Genomic DNA, 14,295 nt, shown 5'->3' on the forward strand with positions numbered 1-14,295 from the left:
CGCCACGTGCTTTTCCCAAGTGGAAGCAGGAGGCTTGGGAAGGAACGTCGTCGTCTGGAACAGGTAGGCGAGTACCCCTGCGTCTCTGTTACTTACAGTTAGGGCCCCAGGCTCTAAAGGGCTTTCACATACATTGAATCCTCACAGCACCTCTGGGAGCAGGACATAATGCTGGCTTCCCGCAATGTTCAAAAGAAGAGTTTGCGATTCTCAGGGATTGCATGACTAGATTTAATTTAATTTAATTTAATTTAATCTAGATTCTGGTAGCCCGTCAGAGATCTAGGGCTGCAAACCCTGAAGTGCCACCTCTCACCTGAGCTAAAGACATCTGTGAGTCCCAGCTATCTGCAGATAACCCAGATTTGAAACAGGGGATCCATGGTCTTATGTGCGAGGTCTCATGACCTAACTCTGGATTTCTGGATTTGGAATATTCTGGTCATGACCCACTTTAATGAGTCTTTTGTATTCATTCTGAAAATCCAATGCTGTGTTCTGGAAAGCCTGGCTCTCTGGGCTTTGGGGACTGTATTTAAGGGGTCATTGGTTCAATGAGCTCTGGACATTGCATTCACTTTCTAGGACAGTCTGTCCACTTGCCATTACTGAGGAGCCTGCAGCGCGTGACCACACACACACACACACACACACACACACCTGATAACACAGTACCTTCAAGATGAGATGACCTCAGGTCCTAGTCGTCGGAGAAAGGAAGAACATTTCTTACACCCATGAATAAGCTCCCCCAGTTATTCCTAGAACAGCGCTCAGATCGCTGGGTTAGAGCATTTCCATACAAGGAAAATGTGTTATCAACATCCTCATTTCATGTGACAGTTCTTATCCCTATGAAAAAGTATGCTGGCATCCTGCCATCTTCTGTAAAAAGTAGGTCATCAGGGAAGAAGCTTGACAAATATGTAAAAATATAAAAACGGGTACAACTCGGGAAGGTGGTTTCATGCCGCAGGGATTGTTCGGGCCAGTCCACATCTATGCAGAAGCTGTTCACATGAAGTCGACGCTCAGGCACAGTTATAAGACCAGCCCACGAGAGGCCAGGTAAACAGGAGAGGCGATTACTCGCAGGAAGGCGAATCTGGGGCTTCACAGCTGACACCCTTCCCACTGAGTACCGCGTGGTCTTCAGGCTTGTCATCCAGCATTTCTTTGTACTGACGTCTGAAAAAGCCAAGCTATGGGGAAAGGGAATCAGAACAGCTGAGTAAGAGAGCAGGGAAGAAGGCAGGAGTAGAAAGAGGCTGAGAGAGAAGATGAGAAGGGACTGAGCTAACTCGGGTGTGCTGGATCATTGGTCTAACAAGAGTCGGGCTGAGAACCTGCTGGGTGCCCACTGCATCCTAGCAGAGCAGCATCGACGCTGTGGTCAGGCCAGTCTGGGCCTGTACCCTGGTCTCATTTCTCTCTCACCTCAGCCACTCCGTGGTGTGAGCATTATTAAATTAGAGGAGAAACAGGCTCAGACAGGTTGAGCAACTTTCCTAACATGAAACAGTGAGTAAACGAGGGAGCCCCGAGGTGTGCCCAGGCCTGCCTGTTTCCATAGTCTGGGTTCTCTCCCATCTTTGGAGGGCTTGGCTGGGATACTTGTGGTGTGGCAAGCTGGATGAAAACACTTGCCTTGTACAGCGTGGCTGTGATGAGAGCCAGCAGCAGCAGACCTCCCACTGAGCTGCCCACGATGAGGGGGATGGGGTTGTGCACCTCATATTCTTCCAGCACTGTCTCCGTCTGATTTGAGGAACAGAAAGAACCAGGTCTCTTGCTGCCCAGGCTCCTCCCAGGTTCCCCAACCTCTAACTCCCTCCCCGCCTTCCCCAGGCCCTGCTCCAAGGGGCGAGGGGGGCAGAAGCACCCATGCGCGTAGGGACAGCCGTCACCCTCTTCCCTCTAGGCGGGCAGACCCCTACCCAGCCTCACAGGTTTAGCTCAGAAGCCTGTACCAGCCCGGCCCCTGCCTACCACGCAGTCACACCTGGGCTCTCAGAAATGCCTCCTGTCCGGGAAGCTGGGCGTACACGGATCTGTCGAACGTGATTTCAGCCACACTCACCAGTGACACCTTCTTCTGCAGTGTCTGCAAAAGACGGGGCAAGGGGGCCGAGGAATTGGTCTGGGGGATGCTCAGAGACCCAGACATGTCCTGGCTTGAGGTTGGCTCAGACCCAGCAGGGGCGGCCTGAGTCTGGAGGAGGGCTCTCTGTGGGGCCTGCACACCTGGCTGACCCAGCCAAAGCTGAGGTTGCCCTTCAGGACGAAGTCGAGTTCCTCCTGGACGCCAAAGGATGGGATGTCACAGCGGAGCCTCAGGCAGGCAGCGATCGAACAGTCCTGGGGACAGAAGTTAGATGTTAAGGAGAATTTCCACTTGGGGAGGAACTAAAAGAGAAAGTAAGGCCTATCAGATTTTGGTTAGAGAATAAATGAGCAAGTATAGGCTGTATTTATAACCCTACAATCTAGCCGCTCATGCCCCTGTCTCCCCCAATGCAAGCTGGCCCTACAGTCGAAGCTCAAGGTTTTTCTCACCAGCACAGTGCTCCTTTGGATCTGGGTTAGGAAGTCGGGATGCTGGGGCAGCTCCCTCTCTGATACACAGGGAAGGCTCTAGTGGGAGAGAGAAATAGCCATAATGATCCACATTTTCCAGGCAAGAGAGCGTGGGATCAGACCCGGGGGAGAGGAAAGAAAGCCAGGCACCTGTGAAGGGGCAACCACAGCCACATCCCACACAGCCAAAGGATGGGAACCCAGAGGTTAATGCTGACAGGCAGGTCTCGCTGACTCAGGTTATTCACCTGTAGAAAATTGAGACAGAACATTATCGTAGTCCTGGAGCATCTCAAATCCCACTTCTTTCCTGGCCCTACCTCGAGGCTCCTGTCCATCTTCCCCCACCAACTTCCAGCGTATCCACACCGCGCAAGAGCAGACATGGCTAGTCTCTAGCCTCTCACACGATATCGGTGCTCGGCCTCTTTCCCGTCCTCATCAGATGTTGAAAAGTTGAGGAACTTGGTGGATTCTTCCTGCCTGGAAAAAGAAGGCCTATTGATGAGAAATAGCCCTGAGGTCCTCCGCGGTGGTGCCCTAGCCTGCTGTGGAGAACTCTGTCGGGCCTGGAAGATGGCGCAGGGAAGTAGCGAGGGTCCCCACCTTCTGCAGCCTCACTTCCTCTCCCTGGTGGCCTTGGCCCCAGTTTCCCAGATCTATGAACTCAGCCCTTGATACACCTGGCTCTTCCTTACCCTCAACATGTTGCTCAAGATTTTCCTTCTGCTTGGGAAACAGCAGTAAGCGTAATGGCTACGTCGCTGGACTCCCACGTAGTCAACTGCGGTTCGTGTCCCGGACCCGGTGGCTTAAAACTCACGCTGGGCGCGTGTGCGTGCGTGCCCAAGAACCCGAGAGGAGAATGGAGGAGAAGGGATTGTGGTGTGACCATCCCCCCTGGGGAGTGATTTCTCACTTTCTGTCTCTATGTCTCTCTCTATCTGGCGAGCGCACACGCCCTATAGCGAAAACCTCTCCAAAAAAAAAAAAAAAGATCTTTCTTCTGCTTGGAAATGTCCTTACCTCCTCCACTTCTGGAAATTCTCAAAGACTCAACTTAAACATCATCTCTCACAACGTTTACATTTTTCTTTTGGGAATAAAGGCATTGATGCTGCTTTGTCGAGTAGCACATGGTTGGCCTCAGATAGTTTGCAGAGGCTGCTGCTAGAACAACTAAGCCTAAGGGGATTCTAGGAGATCACGCAGGGCAAAAATAGAATGAGTCCTGCCATGGTAGGAATGAAGGAAACTGATACGGCAACTCTGCAGCAGGTAAGTAAATGTGAAGGAAGTGGGTTCATGAGCACAAGCCCATGGAGGAGACATAAGTGTTGTAGGCTGCAGATGGGTTTCCATCCATCCATCAATCCATCCATCCATGGCTCCTGTTAGTGACCATTTACCATGTGCCAGGCTGTGTGATTGGCCCAGGAGGTTCAACAGGTAAGCCATAATCTCTGCCCTCTCTGAACTGAATGTCTTAGGTCTCAGTAGAACCGAGCACACCAGCAGGGGGACCTTACTTTTCATCAGCACCTTGCACACAGACCAGCCACACAGAAAACTCTAAGGACCCACCCAGTTTTTCCTCAGCTTGTTGACTGAGGACTCCTAAGCTGTGGTGCCAGACCACCTGGGTTCACATCTCAGGCCCACCACTTCTTATTTTTGTTTCTTTTTTTTTTATTATCATCATAATCTTCTTTATATACATTGGATTACATATAACTTTACAGTGTATTACAATGCTTTTTCAAAAGGGAATGCCATGCATGTCAGTCAATACAGAGACATTAATCTCCCCGCTTCAACATTCAATATCTTTTCTATGTTTCCCCCATCATTATTATTATTATTCTAACTATTTTTTAAAACAGTCAATCACTAATTCTCATTTTGCTTGTCAAAAGACTTTACCCATCATGAAATACTTCTCAGACCAATCCAGTTGAGAATACTATACATGTCATCAACAGGTAATAAGCCATATCTCTTTCCCACTAATGTCCTGCCTCTCTATTGTTCTCTTGCTATCTTTCTCTATCCTTTTCTCTTCGCCCCCCATTCCACACTGTACTTCTCATTAAGTACTTTCACTGCTTTCATGTCCTCCAATAATTTGCTCTCTACCATAGAGTGCAGATAGTCGGTATATATTGAGTGGATACATACAGTATCTTTTTTTCATAGCCTGGCTTACTTCACTCAGCAGTAGATCCTCCATATCTGACCACTTTCTATCAAATGCCAGGGTCTTGTTATTTTTTATGGCTGAGTAGTATTCCATAGAGTATATATGCCACACTTTTCCAATCCATTCATCAGTTTGAGGCCCACCACTTCTTCCCTGAGAAATTTGAGGGAAGCTAGGTAAGCTTTTTGGAGCCCTGTAGGTTTCTGTCTGCAGTGAAGATGCTCATAATTAGTGCCTTCCTATCACAGAGGGTGCTGAGGGCTGTAGCAGGGCCTAGCACATGGCGTGGCCTCCATACAGAGTTTAAGCTTCCCTTTGTATGTGAGCCTTCTTCTATCTGCTACCCAGGCCTTTTCTCTCTATGCTTTGACTTTTCATATTGAAATCTTCTGGTTCTAAACCTCTTTTCTTTCTTTTTTTTGGGAATGTTTTTGCTATAGGGCACGTGCTCTCGTCAGAAAGAGAGACAGAGAGTGAAAAATCAGAACTAGTCTGTTGCGTCCACAGGGATAAACTCCCAAAACATCACACTATGCCAACAAAGCTGTGAAAGAGTATTAACAGTTATATATTTTACATAGAGTCTGAAACAGTTAAAAGAATATTTCATAGTATTAACAATATAAATACATTCATTGGAATGGTAACTATCAAATTGAGAACACCAATTGCCTTTGACAAAGAAAGTAGAGAAAGTCATGGAAGGTACACAGAGAATTGAATTTTATCTCTAACGTTTTACTTCTTTTTTTTTTTTTTTTAAGTTTTTTGCCTTAGGGCACATGCACTTGCTAGAGAGAGAGAAAGACAGAGATGGTGAGAGGAAAGTGAGAAATTACCCCCCCGGGGGGGGATCACCATGCTGCAATCCCTTCTCCTCCATTTTCCTTTTGAGATGTTGGGCATGGACACACACATGCGCAGTGTGTTTCAAGCCACCGGGTTTGGGACTCAAACCATGGGTGTCCACGTGGGAGTCCAGCAATGTAACCACTAGGCCATTTGCTGGCCCCAAATCACCCATCTTTCACCAATCCTCAGAGGGGCACATAGTATATGGCCATGGACACAGGCTCTAGAGCCATACTATCTGGGTTTGATTTCCGTTTCTATCACTTACCCAGTTAATTTAACCTGGAGAATGACAAACAAGTTTTTTTAACCTCCTGAGTTCTTTGCTGGTAAAAATGAGAAAAACAATATATTGGGTCATAAGGAAAGTCATGATACATTTCTGCATAGGAAAACATAGAAAAATACCTCATGACTTTCCTGACCACCTAATAGTTATTAGGGGATTATGTGAATGAAATACATGGTAAGTACTTATAGCAATGCAATGCAATAAAATAAAAACCATCAGTGACAAAAATAATATCTGACATATCATAAGACAAATGTAAATATAAACTCTTATTATAAATATTTTTCTGGACATAGAAGGAGAAATTCACACATGTGGTTTGAAAGGGCAATGACACTTTTTGATCCCCTCCCTAGTTCCTCTAAATATTTATATGTTGGCCACAGCAGCAAACTCTGTCACATGGCAATAGTACATGCTTTCGAGCAGCCCCCTAAACCTCTGATGGTGAGCCTAGTATATGGGGTTGCTTGCATTGCTTCTAGCCTGTCCAGCCCCTGCCCTCAACCTACCTTCAGAACCCAGTGCAGCAGCTCTACATTTGCCCTTTTCATGGCCTCCCTCAGACCTTGTCCTCTTAGAGACCTTCCCAACAGATTCTCACACCTCTTCTCTCCACTGACTTGTAGAAACCTGACCTTTCCTTTCCTGTGTGTGGTGATAGACCATATCCTGTTGGGCACAAACTCCCCAGTTCAGAGTTCTCAGAAAGTCTTGCTCTCAATCTAGTAGTTTGGTTTTGGCTTATTCATGTTTAGCACAAAGGATAGGATTGACTTCATGTTAATTCTACATTCTGGAGGGAAAGGAAATTGTGCAGAGTGGTGGCAATGTGTGCGTGCTCCACCATCAAGCTGATTCATCAGAGAAGCAAGAATAGTAATATACAATATTACGGTATAAACATACAACTGGGCACCCATGTGAGCCTTCCTATGTGAGCCTTCCCATGTGAGGAAATGGAGGTAATTGCTTTGATGGCCATCATCAAACTGGTGGGGCAGAAGAAAAAGGTATCAGACTTGGAGGAAGGTTGAAGGGGAGGGCCAAGGATTAAGTACCTGCTTATCACTGTGTAGACTGCATATTTCACTGGGAGCTCCAGCTGGAAGGTAGTCTTGCTGGTTGCAGGCTTATTATTCTCACTGGAAAAAGAGAAGGAAGACCAGCTGGGAAGGAATCCAAGAGAGCAGTCTCTAAATGGGAGAGTGAAGGGCACTCTGTAGCTGGCCTGGGCTCACCTGCTTGCATTGGCCCTCATAAGCAACCTGTTTCCCAGGGTGGCCTTGTAGGACACATCAAATGTGACTGTGAAGGTGCCCTGGGGAAGAAGAAAGAAAACATTAGGTTAGGAAAGGTCACTGGGGAGTGAAGGAGAGGAATGAGTCAGGACAAGAGAGTACACTGATGAGTATTTGGGAGAAAGCACTGACCTTAGTGCCCTCTCGGAAGATAGGGTGGTTGATGCTACACTGGCTGCTTCTCAGGCTCTCATTCTCAGTGGGCACTGTCTCACATACCAGATGCAATGGGTGCTGATGGGGTTGCTTCTATGGGAGGAGAATAGGTTCAAAAAAGTTACCCACATGAATATATGGGTTTGGTATATGACAACATTGGCATTATAGAGCAGTAGAGAGGACAGACTTTTCAGTAAGTGGTGCTGGGAAAATTGGCTCATATAAAAAATAGAAAGAAAAATAAAAAGGAGAAAAACTGGATCCCTACCTCACTCCGTACATTAAAACAAATTCCAATGGGATTAAAGACTCCAATATAAAAAATCAGAACTATAAAACTTTTAGTAGACAATATGGAGGCTATTTTTATAACCTTGGGTAAAGAAACATTTCCTAGGGATCAAAATGGTGAGCAGGCCAGCTGTTTCAGCATTAGGTCAGTGGCTAGATGGTATTCAAAAATGGTCTTACAATGCTGCAGAATTCAATAAACTGGGGTTAATGCGAGATGATATAATATATGAGAATGAAGATGTGAAGGAAGCCATAAGAAGACTTCCTGAGAACCTTTATAATAACCTCTCTTTTCTCATTAAGAGAGCACTGGACCTGACCATGAGACAGCAGATCTTGCCTAAAGTGTGATGGACAAAATACGAGAAGGATAATTTCTACCTTGCACCATATCTAAAAGAGGTTATTCGGGAAAGAAAAGAGAGAGAAGGGTGGGCAAAGAAGTAACTAGGTTGCAATCGTGGATGCGGTGGTCCTTAAAGTATTTTTATGAAGTTGGGGTTGAACCTGAAAAATTTAATTTAAAAATAATTTGGTCTGCAGGTGTATTACTTTAAATAAATGTCTATTATAAACAAAACAAAACAAAAAAGAGAAACATTTTCTAAACAAGACTTATACACTGAAACACTGAACAAAGGAAAAGATTTATAAAATTAGCCACAATCAAATTAAGACATTCTGATGATTTAAAAAGCACTGTAAGGAAACTGAAAAGACAAGCAACAGGAGTGGGAAAAATATTTGAACACATCTAACTGGTGTGCAGAGCAGCCAATTTGAGCAAACATGGTGACCTTTAGACACATGTAGAAATGTGGTTTCGTGAGTTATCATTTGTACAGTGATGAAAGCAATGTACATGTGAATATGCTAGCTGTCTGAAACTGTAGAGCAGTATTAAAAGCTACATATGTTTATTAGAATTAGCCCTAAAAAATCAAAGAAACTACATGGTGCTAGTTGTCTTTGTATCTTTATCTGATTAACATCTGAAAACAACTGGCTTTGCATTGAGTGAGGGGTGCTGTGGATTAGAAATAAACATAAAAATAAACACATGAAGACATGTAAGTATAGAAAAGTGAGGGAATCGGGTGGGCCTGACTTCTCTGATAGTGATAGCCTCGACCATGAAGCAGTCTCAGGTTTATTCTTTTAAAGGGGAGAAAGTAGGGGAAGAGGAAATGGCATGCAAAATGTTTTGAGATGTTAATCCACTGAACATGGGAAGACAATTGGCAGCATGTACTTTATCTGATCTTTTGGGGCCAATTCTGATAAACACATGTGACTTTCTTTTTTTTTAAATACATTTTTATTTTAATTTCATGAATTTTTTAAAAGAACTATTTTATTTAACTTTATTATTATTATCATTATTATTTTTCAGTTTGGTCAGAAAGAGACAGAGACCTCCCACCAGGTCCAAGACTTGAACTGTGGTTGGCCATGTGGGAGTCCAGCGCCTTTAACCACCATGCCACTTGCCAGCCTCATATGTGACTTTCTTAAAATCAACATTTCTCTGCAGTTTCAGATAGCTAGCGTATTCACATGTAAATTGCTTTAATTGACATACAAATGACAGCTCACAAACCACGTTTCTGCATGTGTCTAAAGGTCACTATGTTTGCTCAGATTGACCACTCTCCACAAACTGGAATAGAACTAGTAACCAGAATATGTAAGGAACAGTTACTACAGTAAGCAGTGAAAGTACAGGTAATCCATGGGGCCAGCAGGTAGCACAGTGGTTAAGGTGCTGGACTCCCATGTGGCTAACCACAGTTTGAATTCCAGATCCAGTATGAAAATCACACCAGGTGTGTGTGTGTGTGTGTGTGTGTGTGTGTGTGTGTGCGCCCAAAATCCTAAGATGAGAATGGAGAAGGGATTGCAATGTGGCCATCCTCCCCTCCAGGGGGGTGATTTCTTGTTTTTTTTGTCTCTCTCCAGCAAGCTCATGCACTCTATAGCAAAAATCTCTCTCTCAAAAAAAAAAATATATATTTATATGTGTGTGTGTGTGTGTGAAACTGTAGAGCAGTATTGATTTGAAGAAAGCTACATATGTTTATTAGAATTGGCCCTAAAAATCAGAGGAATAGTAATTCTCTCTGGGGAGAAAGTGAGGTCATGATGGGCAAAGACATATAGTAAGAGCTTCTAGGATTCCTGTAGTGTTTTATTTCTCGATCTGGATGCTAACTTCATAAGTAGTTAATAATATTCATAAACCTGTACATTTGCTTTGTGCACTTTCCCATGTGTGTGTATGTAATCACAGAAGAATGAGAAAAGAACCTACTCTAACCCTAGAGATTATAGAGGCGGAGGTGGGAGGAGGCCCCTGCCACCTACAGTCCAAAGGAGTTTTTTACCTGAGTTCCGGACACCCGTCGATAAGACAGCCCTGCTGGGTAGTAGAAGGTGATCGCCGTCTCATAGGAATCTTCGCCCTCGTTCCACACAGTCACTGTCACATTGAGTTCCAGAGAGTTCCCCACCATCAAGGTCTGGAGACTGAAAGGGAAAGGACCAGACTGAGGGCGTGACTCCATTGGGAAAAGGTTGAAATTGAGTCAGTGGTAGGGGTGGGATTTTGGGAACTCGTGAACTATGGGCTGCTAACATTCCAGTAAAAATCATTTTTGTTAGGAAGGAAGTCAAGGAAGAGCACAAGTACTTCTCATCCCAGGAGGATAGGAGACTCAGAAGCCTGACGTTTGGAATAGGAAAGGAGATAGAGCTCACCCTGAGAAGCTGAAGTTAACACTCAGGTCCGCTTCACAGAGGTGATCGTGGCCGCAGTTCTTCTCAAAGGGGAGCTGCAGCAAAACATTATGTTCTCTTCCCATTTTGTGTCTTAAGCCTTCTCCAAACCCCTCAAGAGAAGCACTCGTCAATACTGAGTATTCCTGAGCCTCTGCACTCAGTACTTGTCTAGGCACCCTTGACTTGAAGGAGCATAAAGTTTAACCAAATCAAATCCAACTCATGCTGTAACAGTTATTTAACAAACATTATTAAGTGCCAGTAATAGGACAGGTTCTAGGTTGGACTGGGGATTGGGGAAGGTGGAAAGTACAGGTACTTCAACATGATACTTGTGGCCAAGAAACCTACAACCCCAAGAGAGCCGTACACAGAGATGCAGATTGCTGTTGGGTCAGGTAATATTTGGTGTGGTATCACCATGGTGGAGTAGGGGCCCAGAAAAGAAGTGGCAAGTGCCGAGTGTGGGTTTTCAAAAGATGGGGAGATGAAATTGGAGCTTTGAGGACTAGAGAAGATCCTTGAGATGAAGAGAAGAGGAATGAGATACAGCATAAAGGCACAGAGGTGAGGATGAGAATGCGAGGAAGGATCTGCCAAGCATGAACCAGAACGTTTATGTTGGGGTGAAGTGGGTAACCAGCTAGGGCATGTGTAGGAGTCTAAGCTGGCCAGGCCCTTGGTAGCTGGGGGGATGTTTTGGGCAATTGAGAGCTAATGTGGGTTCTTCTTTTTCTTTTTTCTTTCTCTTTCTTTTCGCTATAGGGTGCGTGTACTCACTGGAGAGACAGAGAGACAAAAAGTGAGAAATCACTCCCCAGGGGCAATGACCACACCACAATCTCTTCTCCACTTTCCTCTTACGATTTTGGGCATGCACACATCTGTGCCCAGTGTGAGTTTCAAGCCCGTGGTCTGGGACTTGAACTGTGGTTGGCCATGTGGGAGTCCAGTGACGTAACCAGAATGCCATCTGCTGGTCCCACTACTATGGGTTCTTTTATTTTTGGAGAGGTTTTTTTTATAGGGCGCGTGCGCTCACCAGAAAGACAGAGAGAGACAGAGACAGAAAGTGAGAAATCACCCTCTGGGGGGATGGCCACGCTGCAATCCCTTCTCCTCCATTCTCCTCTCGGGATTTTGGGCACGCATGCACACACGCCCGGCATGAGTTTAAGCCACCAGGTTCGGGACTCAAACCATGGTTGACTACACGAGAGTCCAGCGACATAGCCATTACACCAACTGCTGGTCCCTTGTCTTTCTTTTCTTTTTTTTTGGGGGGGGTTCTTAAGCACATGAAGACACAAAAACTAGTGATTCCCTGGGACTTCTCTTGAAGACTCACAGAAGCAGTGAAGAAGTCCTGTGAGCCCACAGCCAGCACGGGGCGAAGGTTCTGGGTTGAGGGGATGGGTTCTCCCACCAGGGAGAAGTTGAGACGCAGGATGATGGGGCTCACAATATCCTCCACGCAGACCTGAAGGAGAATGGCCATTCAAGAACCCACTATCTTCTGTATTTTCCAGCACTGGGGCCTCTGTCCCACTGTGGTCTCTTTCCCACTGTCCAAACAGCACCGCAGCTATGGAGCCAGATTCTTCACCCCAACTTTCCTCTTTCCAGCCACAGTTCCCTCACCCTTCCCACCTCTTTCTGCAGAGAGCAGTGAGGTTAGAGACTAGCCTTGGGCTGGCTCCTTCTCCCCTGCCCAGAACCCAAAGTTCCTCACTGGCAAAAGCAGCCTCATGGTTTCACAGTGATGTCCCAGCCCCAGGGTTTGCTGTCGAGTCAAAGTCCAGTTCTTGGTCTCATCAAAAATGGCACGAGAAATCAGACGGCCGGGATCCAATGCCAGGTCATAGGTGACAGAGCTTTGGATGTCACCTAGAGTGGGGGAGAGTGGATTATGGCCAGGCAGTGAGAACCCATCAATGGAACGGTCTGCATTCACTTATTTGTTCACACATTACATATGTGTTGAACACTTTTTGTGAACCCTGAGTTATATTAGGTTCTGGGGACATACCTGGAGAAGAAAATAAATATGGGGCCAGCAGGTGGCATGGTGGTTAAGGCATTGGACTCTCACATGGCTGATTGCGGTTCGAGTCCCAGATTTGGTGGCTTGCTTTCTCATTTTCTCTTTCTCTGATCAAATTTTTAAAAGTAATAATAGCATTAAATGATTCATATTCATTTTCCTTTTTTTTTTTTTTTTTGAGAGATTTTTGCTATAGGGTGCATGGGCTTGCTGGAGAGACAGACACAAAGTGAGAAATCACCCCCTGGGGGGATGGCACTGCTACAATCCCTTCTCCTCCATTCTCCTTTCAGGATTTTGGGCACACACACTCATATGCACGGCATGAGTTTCAAACTGCCAGGTCCAGGACTTGAACTGTGGTCAGCCATGTAGGAGTCCAGCAATGTAACCATTATGCCATCCACTGGTTTCCTAGTACATGATTCTTTTAAACAAGAAAAAATAGATGTGGGCCTGCCCTCCTGGAGCTCACAGTCCAGGACCGGCGCCACATGCCTGAGCCGTAACACCACAGTGGGGTCCTTGCCAGGGCGGACCTGCGGTGATACGGAGGGGAGTGCAGCCCTGTGGTTGGCCCTCCTGGCGTCTAGGCTGCGGTCCGGAAGATGGGCAGGGGCCCGGGGCAGAGTGGGGAGGACATAACACGACAGACTGTGGGCACGGTGGCTAGGACCGCGAAGAGGGAGGCTGGCATATTTATGGAGTTGGGCAGTGGGTTGACTGAGCCACAGAGGCAGGGAGGGGCCAAATCAGAGGGGACATCAGAGGGAAGGTTTTGGGTTTATGAACGCAGGGTGGGGACTAGCATGGTGTTAGGCAGGGGAGTGAGCAGCCCAGATCTGCACTTCAGGACTCCGGCTCCTCTGTGCAGAATAGGCAGGGGTGCAGGAACAGAGGTATGCTTTCTTTGGAGTAGGTGGAAAAGGAAGGGATGGTTGAGGGGGACGCAGTGGCTGGGGCAAGGGAGAGGTGGGCAGACTCCAGAGCTGTCCTGGGGATGGAACCTGCAGGCCAGGATGTGGGAGCAAGGGGAGAGAAGGGACCCAGGTTTCTGACCCGGACAGCTGAGCAGATACGCGGTGAGAGTGGGATTCCTGGGCCCATTCTGTCCTGAGGCTGACGCTGGGGCTCCCTGATGGGGTGAGCGACTTCAGCAGGGAGACTCACCTATCTGGTCGAGTGAGCTTTTGTGGATAGTGAGACAGACTGTGGCGTTCCCAGCCTCCCGGACGGTGGGTGTCTCTTCCCAGCACTGGTACACAGCCTTTGCCAGCTCTCCTGGGGTGAAGCTCAGGGCCACCCCCACTTTCAGTACTGGCAGACTTCTGAGGGGTATAAGCAGGGGAGTGAGAACACAGTGGGGGAAGCCCTGGTGACTTGGACACGAGGCGGGCAGCGGTGGGACATAGGGGAGTTGTTACCTGAGCAGTAGCACGTGCCCCTGGGCCCCCACGGCCAGGTCCACCAGGCCATCCTTGGTGAGGTCCTGACCCCCGCTCAGCGACTGCCCGAAATACTGGAGCCTGGGGGAGAGCTGGGAGCCTGCGACCCGCTGGCAGAGAGGGAAAAGTGAGTCACGGGGAGGTGACTGGAAAGCCTTGGGGAGAGGCTTGGAAAGGCGAGTGTCGAGAAAATGCTAATAGAGGTCGTGAAGGCGTGATGAGCGGGTAGGAGTTGAAAGCAAGCAGGGCCAGGACTCGGGGGACCCTCAGACAGAGAGAAGAGAGCGCTGTGGTCCCATTCACCGTGAGGGGCTGGCTAAGGGTGAAATAAAGCGTAGGAACGGGGGCAGGGC

The 14,295-nt window shown here is 47.0% G+C and overlaps 1 protein-coding gene and 1 pseudogene across 1 annotated transcript in view; one reads left to right on the plus strand and one right to left on the minus strand.

The window, feature by feature from the left end:
• Nucleotides 1-32: 32 nt before the first annotated feature.
• ITGAD (integrin subunit alpha D) overlaps nt 33-14,295 on the minus strand; it is a 37,913-nt gene continuing 23,650 nt past the window's right edge. The window contains 17 exon segments of the mRNA XM_027771672.1: nt 33-1,202; nt 1,648-1,758; nt 2,003-2,104; nt 2,245-2,358; nt 2,557-2,634; nt 2,728-2,765; nt 2,768-2,825; nt 2,985-3,060; nt 6,983-7,066; nt 7,163-7,242; nt 7,355-7,471; nt 10,060-10,201; nt 10,433-10,506; nt 11,802-11,933; nt 12,186-12,340; nt 13,668-13,825; nt 13,922-14,136. Coding sequence (XP_027627473.1) covers nt 1,086-1,202; nt 1,648-1,758; nt 2,003-2,104; nt 2,245-2,358; nt 2,557-2,634; nt 2,728-2,765; nt 2,768-2,825; nt 2,985-3,060; nt 6,983-7,066; nt 7,163-7,242; nt 7,355-7,471; nt 10,060-10,201; nt 10,433-10,506; nt 11,802-11,933; nt 12,186-12,340; nt 13,668-13,825; nt 13,922-14,136 — 1,851 coding nt within the window. The 3' untranslated portion in view covers nt 33-1,085.
• Nucleotides 7,787-8,125, plus strand: LOC106734837 (cytochrome b-c1 complex subunit 7 pseudogene; annotated as a pseudogene).

The sequence above is a fragment of the Tupaia chinensis genome, unplaced genomic scaffold (assembly GCF_000334495.1).
Source record: "Tupaia chinensis unplaced genomic scaffold, TupChi_1.0 Scaffold000231_1, whole genome shotgun sequence".
NCBI lineage: Eukaryota > Metazoa > Chordata > Mammalia > Scandentia > Tupaiidae > Tupaia > Tupaia belangeri.